The sequence below is a fragment of the Carcharhinus amblyrhynchos genome, chromosome 1 (genome assembly GCF_965287045.1).
Source record: "Carcharhinus amblyrhynchos chromosome 1, sCarAmb.v2.hapA, whole genome shotgun sequence".
NCBI classification, from domain to species: Eukaryota; Metazoa; Chordata; class Chondrichthyes; order Carcharhiniformes; family Carcharhinidae; genus Carcharhinus; species Carcharhinus amblyrhynchos.
The window spans coordinates 31,319,289-31,327,126 of record NC_137324.1 but is presented as its reverse complement, the minus strand read 5'-3'; the positions used below and the strand labels follow the sequence as shown (position 1 = coordinate 31,327,126).

Below are 7,838 nucleotides of genomic sequence, written 5' to 3'. Positions count from 1 at the left end.
ACGCAGCAGTGCGAACCACTGTGCTGCCCTTGAGTGCTGAATAAACTCAACCAGTCTGGCAGTATCTGTGGGGAGAGAAACAGAGTTAATGTTTTGAGTTCGTTGACTGCTTCTACGGAACATCAAGTCAAAGGTGGACTCAATGTTAACTTGTATTTTTCTCTCTCCACAGGTGCTGCTGGACCCGCTGAGTTAATCCAGCATTTTCTGTTTCTATTTCAGATTCCCAGCATCTGCAATATTTTGCTTTTAAATAAATTAATTTGCCTTTTCCATAAACCTGCCGTGAAAACAGCAGTGCTGCATTCAACCAGCCCGTCTAATCACCTTTGCCATTTTATTGGTAATGGCAGTGCTTTATAAAAATACTTAATCCCAACCTCCCGCCCTGTCTCAATTGGCACTTGTCTGGTATTTCACTGAAGGCATTAACCCACTTCGAATAAATAGGTTATTGCCTGCTTTAACATAAGAGTTTTATTCAATCAGAGTGTTCATGGGCTAATATCAGCAACAATAATTTCTAGGTTTGTATGCTTAATAGGAATATATCTGCTAATCCTTTAGTTCTCAAGCGCAATGGAACACCTTGCTAAAGAAGCTGAAGGTATTTGTCTGAGAGCCTTTTATGTAACAGGGCTAGGTTAATACCATGATAGTACTGACAGCTGCAGACAAATACTTACCCTGTATCATTGACTGCAGGAGTTAAAGGAAATATGTTTAAAGTATGTACACCTTGTTTTCCCTTTTCACCTGGTTCCTCCCTTGCTTACTTCCAGTTGGTGCAGACGCCTGCTGGGGGTACTGGCAGTGCCCTGATACCGTGCCAACAAGGGACCTTTGCCCAAGCTGTAAATATTTAAGTGTTGACTATGAGCGATTCACTTGAACATTGAGTGCATCACAGCATTGCCTGATTGTGCTTTGACATTCTGTCTGTCTCTCTTGCATGCCCTCGTGCTCTCTCTCCCTCGCTATCTGGGGGGGGATTTTCCGTGCCTCCGCCGCATGTTTTGTGGCATAGCCCATCATCGGCTCTCTCTCTCTCTCTTTCCCCCCCGCCTCTAGTACACACACACTGGCTGAAATTCTCTGGCCTTCCATCAGTGGATTTCTCGGCAGTGAGGGGTGGCGCGCTGTTCATTAGCGGTGGAATCATCTGGTGCTGTCGCTTTAATGGGAATTCCCATTGTAGCCACCCACGTTATCAGGAAACCTAGGGCAAGGCTGTGCTGCCAGGGAGGGCACACACACACACACACACACACACACACACACACACACACACACACACACACACCCCCCCCCCCCCCCCCCCCCCCCGAGAATCCACCCCTGGTGAACAGCTGGAGAACTCTGGCCTCCTTCCCTCTGCTGGACAGTGACACTGAGGAGCATGAGAGACTTTTTTTTGTCACTGTCAGTTTCTCTCAGATAAGTAGGCAGCATAATTGTCATCTTTGCACACTTTGAAATTATTTTGCCAAAGTATATTTGCGTGAAAATTTATGGATGGCCTCTTCACTAAATTTATACCTAACTCTTTAATTGCATAAAATAATTATCAGTATGTACTGTATAATATAAAAAAATAAGGGACAAGAAGGCTCCTAAGACAATTACACTCTGTCTGGAAATAAATTGTCTTAAACTGTAAATCCCCCGCCCTCCCTTTAAGGGTTTAACTTATTTGAGTGAAGTGTGTGCAGCAGTTGCCCCGCGGACAGAGTTGCACTCTGTAATTTGCATGACTGATGAGGAGCATACGCCTATGGAGAAAGAATGTCAGCAGGAAGCAGTAATCAGCTGTCTGTCTCATTCACTGGAGACAGCCTCTCATAGACAAAAGGAGCAGTGCTCTCTCTCTCTCTCTCTCTCTTGTTTTATTGTTCAGGCCCCAACTACTGCAATGAATGGGAGGGCTCCGGCAGGCAGCTTAAGCCTTTGTGTGGTCCATCTCCTTTTATTGATGGCACATTTACAAACTGCAAGCAACCCCCCCCCCCCCCCCCCCCCCGCCCCCCCTCCCGGCTTTCTGTGTAACCTCATACATAATCGGGTCCCACTGAAGTGGGTCAGAGTCAACAGAAATAATATATCCTGCCTTTTAAGATGTTAAGCCTGCTGTTATCTGGGCTTTCGGCATTGCAAAGCAATCTTGTGTCTGCACCCTCCTCTCCTGCCCTTAGGGCTTCCATTCTGAGAGGCCATGTGGAGTTCCCTGCTTTGCCCTTGTGGGAGAGAAGTGGAATACTACCTTCCAGACCATCATCTCAGACCAGGAATGTGCTTGTTTCACACCTCCCGGGACCCACTTACTGACCTATATTGTGGCTGTCCAGAGGTGGCACAGCTGCCGTGTTGTGCACAGCTGGGGCCTCTTGGCTGCAAGGTCGGCACCACTGGCCAGTCGGCAAGCTTCACTAGCCCAACCACCTCGATAGTTAATTACCACACACAGCCTTTGATAAAATGTACTCCTCAGACTCTGATAATTCACCCATATAGACAAATGGCCTCGTCCATCTAACTCACTAACACCTACACAGACACCCCGTTCTGGCAAAGCTACTGATTTACATTGAGGCTCACAGAATCCCTACAGTGTAGAAAAGAGGCTGTCTGGGGTCAATGTGCAAACTCCACGCGGTCACCTGAGGCCGGAATTGAACCCGGCTCCCTGGAGCTGTGAGGCAGCAGTACTAACCACTGTGCCACAACTTGCCCTGGCCATTGTGTGTGTTTCAACCTAAACAACAGTGGAGGCTCCCCTCCCGTAGTAGGGTGCCAACCCACATCCATTCCTATTCCAACCAGGGAGCTGGGGTCACGGGGTGGCTGAGAGTGTCTCGCTGGATCGGGGTTAAAAACCTTGATGTGGAGAACGGAAACGAATAAAAGTGGGCCCGGTTACTGGCCGGGATTAACCCCGGCATTAGCCTGGCTGGCGCGTGTGGCCTTTTGGGCTCAGAGCTTCCTTGTGAGTGAGAATTTGAACAGTAATTATTTGGCACCTTTTCTGCTCTTAAAAACGTATGCTCAAGAGTCGAAAGCTCAGACGCTCGACTGACTGGTTTGCGTGCTTTGCCACTTTTTTAAGGACTCGAGCGGCGGGGCGCTCAGTTGATCCGGGACGGGTAAATAATGGAATCTATGAACCCTGTCCACGGACGTCCCCTGAAAATTGTTGGGCGGCTGGCCTCGCTTGTGAAAGATGAAAAGAGAACAGTTGCGGGCAATCTGGGGTTTTCTTTGGCACGGCGGGTGGTTACAATCAGGTCTCGGGAGTGGGATAAAGTTCCTGGTGTTTGTTAAGATTGTACTTGTCCTTGTCTCTTTTCTCATTTCATTTTGGAGATGAATGTGTTCCCGTTTTACATGCGGAGGGGCAACGGTGAGAACAGTGGGGGTAGAAGAGGCCCACTGAACACATTTCTGTTTGATTCGAGCGAATGTTTTATAGAGTGTTTTTGAAGGGAATTTTTCAAGTAACTTGACACAGGCTCTTTCTTTTTTTTTCCCTTTTCCTGCTCCTTGTTCACTGCCAGTATTTTGGTTGGATGCAGTTGAGCTGGAGAGGGTTACGAGGGGCACTGTAAGGGGTGGGGGGTGGGAGGGGTGGTGTGTGTGTGTGTGTGTGTGTGTGTGTGTGTAATGAAGGGAGTGGCTGAGATGGGGGAGGGGTGACAGGGGTACACTTTACAGAGGGCCGGGCAACACTTCCTCATTCTAGCTTTGAGAAATGAGAGTGAGCCAACAACCTAGCTTTCTAACTAGCTGCTGCTGTTAGGACGGAGCCAGATAAATGCACAACGTGTCAGCGAGAGAGAGAGAGAGACACACACACACACACACACACACACACACACACACACACACACACACACACACACACACACACATCATTTACAGACAGTGCTGTGGGCTGTCGCATTGACCAAAGATACAGAAGAAAAACTTTCTTGAGTCACGACTGTAAATAAACCAGGCTTTCATAAAACATTTATATCTGTGTGTCTGCACTGTTATGACATTAATAATTCGGACTGCATTTTGGTTAGCTCAAAGGGTGTCATTGCCTCTGCAGTGGTGAACTTTTCTGTCAGGCCCAAGTCTCCCTGTACAGCCAACTCCATAAACTGGAATACAGTGGTAATTTGAAACAAAAACAAAATTCAGGCTGTTTTTGTAGAGTGGCTGTACACCCACCCTGCTCCCTAGTTTAAAATTGTACGCGCCACTATCTAACAGAATCACATCGCATTCTCTGGTGTTGGTCCGGCTTTGCTGGGTTTTGCTTGGGGATGATAAAGCAAGTTAGCCAGCCAGTAGCCAGGTACACAGCGCCCAGTTGTGTTTATGCTGCCATTTGTGTGCGCTGCCAGTCAAGAACCCACGTGCTGGACTTTTGGACGCTGCTGGGGGTGGGAATGGAGGCCAGATGGGCTCTGAAAATGCAAGTGCTGGATGGCTCTCACATCACACTTGTATGAAATTTGGGAAAGGCTGAGTGGGAGGGATATCACTTTGGGTCTTTGTTATCATACTCTTCTGGGGGGTTTTTTTGCACATCTGTCCCCATTTCTGTATTAATGTATGTGTCTGTGGGTGTGTTGCAATCTGGATCTTTCTGTGTGTGTCAGTGTCAGTGTGGCTGTCTGGATCTGTGGACTGGCTTTTATGCTCCCATTGTTGGGTTGAAGAAAGGGTGGGCACACTGGAGGCACCTTCCCCACTCAGCCTCTTGGATCCACATCCTCGCTGAGACTCCCTGAACGCCACATTTGCCTGCAGTGCTCCATGTTGCTGCAATGTATCTCTATGTTTAGACATGTGCATCTCTATATTGCTGCCTGTGTTCAGCGTGTGTGGGGTTCTGTGTTGCTGTCGGTTTGTGTGTGTCTATATTTCAGTGTTTTTTCCTTTGTTATACAAGTACATGCTGGTACAGATTAGTACATTCATACATCAGTGATGACAGTAACCTAACCACATCTATTAAAAACAAACACCGTTCAATTGACAAGGCCACTGGTTAATAGGACATTTTCACTGCGCAGATTTAGACATCAGAATATACAGAGTAGCCATCCACATAAGCAGGTTACATATCGATATTGAATGTATGTAACTAAGTTGAAAAATCTGTGGGTGGCACAGTGGTTAGTACTGCTGCCTCACAGCGCCAGGGACCAGGGTTCAATTCTGGCCTTAGGTCACTGTCCATGTCAAGTTTTCACCTTCTCTCTCTGTCTGCGTGGGGTTTCCTCTGGGTGCTCTGGTTTTCTCTCTCTCAGGTCCAAAGATGTGCTGGTTAGGTTGATTGGTCATGCTAAATTAACCCTAGTGTCAGGGTTAGCAGGAATAGGGGCTAGTTGGGATTGTGTTTGGTGAAGACTCGACAGGCTGAATGGCTTCCATCTGCACTGTAGAATTCTATAACTCTATCCTGACACATAAAAGATTTCAATTTCCAGTATTTTTTCCACATTTAATGTCTGTGCTGTTCACAACATTCCGATGAGCACAACAATGAGTTTGTAAAATCTTTATGGAAAGAACAGGCAGCAGCATAACAATGCTTAATTAGCAACTCTGCCCACCTAAAATTAGCCCAAGGATTGAGCATTTGGGGGTGTCTGACTCTCAGTACTAATGCTTAGAAGTGGCAAGTTATGCTGTAGATGTATAAAACTTTTTAGTTAGGCTGCATTTGGAGTATTGTGTGCAGTTCTGGCCACCACACTACTGGAAGGACGTGGAAGTTTTGGAGAGAGTGCAAAGAAGGTTCACTAGGATGTTGCCTGTGTCCAAGGGTGTTGGCAATGAGTAGAGGTCGGATAAACTCTTTCACTGAAAAGCTGGAGGCTGAGGGAGGCATGATGGAGGTCTGCAACATGGTGAGTGATATAGACAGGGTGAATAGTTAGTCTTTTTCCCAGGGTGGAACACACAATTATAAGAGGGCATGGGTTCAAGGTGAGAGGGGGAGAGTTTTTCCACATGAGGGTGCCTGCAGTATTCTCCAGTGGAGGCAGTAGAAGCAGCACATTCACAACACTCAAGGGTGTATCATGATGTGAGGTGAATGGAAGGATAGAAACTGCGTATTGGCGGAGGCTTGGTGGGCCTGTTCTGGGCTGTATTGTTCATCGTTCTTTGTGCCACTGGCATGGGAGGAGATCAAAATATTGAAAGAAAGATGTACAAAACGTCAGGGCATTTTAAAGTCCTTATTTTTGAATTGCAGCCACTGTGGTATTTTAAGGAATATATCCTGAGGGTATATTGATATCAATGTATTTGAATGATGGTAGAAAATGATCAGCAAATTCTTCCATCCTGTTACTAGGCTAAAGGTGGTTTTTTTTTCCTCCTGCCACAGATTCCCGAATAAGTCAGGAGCTGGGAAGTCGGTCACACTGGTGTGTTGTTGCATACTGGGAGGAGCGGACCCGAGTTGGGCGCCTGTACACTGTCCAAGAACCCTCCCTCGATATCTTCTATGATCTACCTCACGGGAACGGATTCTGCCTGGGACAGTTAAACTCGGACAACAAGAGCCAGCTGGTGACCAAAGTCCGGAGCAAGATCGGCTACGGCATCCAGCTGAGCAAAGAGCCGGATGGGGTGTGGGTCTACAACCGCAGCAACTACCCAATTTTCATCAAGTCTGTCACACTGGACAATCCAGATTCCAGGACGTTACTGGTTCACAAAGTGTTCCCGGGCTATTCCATCAAGGCTTTCGACTATGAGAAGTCTTATACCTTGCAGAGACCCAACGACCACGATTTCACACATGAGCCGTGGTCTGGATTCAGTGTCCAAATTAGTTTTGTAAAAGGCTGGGGCCAATGCTACACAAGACAATTCATCACCAGCTGCCCTTGTTGGCTGGAAGTGTTCCTCAATAACCGATAAGAGTGGCTTTGTTAACGGACTCCGATTCAGCAGAGACGCTTTCAATGAAAAGTAATGAGATTTAATAAAAGAAAAAGTGTATTTTATGTTATATATAAATATATTATATTACTTGTAAATATGAAGACATTTTATAGCATTATTTATGTATTGTGCAATGTGTAAACCAGACAAATAAAAGATGCACTTTGCTTAATATAAATGCAAATAAGATGATAAAAAACGCCAAAATTTAAATAACACAAAATTGGTGTTCTTATGGGTGCTGAAACCAAGAAGAATGTGTTTTTTTTAAATAGAGGAGTTTATGTTCAAGTGGAAATAAAATTGTACACCTGATTTAAACCAAATGCTTGATGTGTGCTGTGGAAGGTGAAGCAATGCAAACAGAAGGTTTCCTTCGTTCAGTGAGTTTACAGTTTCAATACTCAAGAGCACAAGAAGAAAATTCCCCCTCTGGTGTCAATTAAACTCACTTGCATCCTTTTGACTGGCGACCGACCTGGGGTTACAGCACATCTTTTTACCTGCTTTAAATAGTTTTTAGTTTAATTAAATCTGTCTTGAAAATTAGTGGCTTTTCTTCAAATTTTCTCCCTCTCTAGAAAGCTGTGGCTTGTGGAGATTGTAACTCCTGTCTGCTGATGGACCTTCAGCACCTCATCCAAGTGATGACTTTCCAGACGGAGTGTATTGCTTGTATTGAGCTATCACGCCTTGTATCACAGCCCAATAGTCACCTCAGCATTCCACGCATACTTCCCAGTGAGGACCACCAGATAGGAATGAGGAACAAGGAGTCTGGATAATTGATCCTTTCTTATCTCTAGGGTGCTGAGATCATTTGTCCTGTACTGCCTCCTGCAGTGATCAGTGTTGCCCTGGTCTGTGGGGTTCAGCACCGAGTCAAA

General features: G+C 46.0%; 1 protein-coding gene across 2 annotated transcripts in view; it reads left to right on the top strand.

The window, feature by feature from the left end:
• smad7 (SMAD family member 7) overlaps positions 1 to 7,277 on the top strand; it is a 39,597-nt gene extending 32,320 nt beyond the window's left edge. For both annotated transcript variants that reach the window (XM_080206412.1, XM_080206324.1), the window contains one exon: positions 6,389 to 7,277. In XM_080206412.1, coding sequence (XP_080062538.1) covers positions 6,389 to 6,927 — 539 coding nt within the window. In that variant the 3' untranslated portion in view covers positions 6,928 to 7,277. The remainder of the gene's footprint in view (positions 1 to 6,388) is intronic.
• Positions 7,278 to 7,838: the final 561 nt, after the last annotated feature.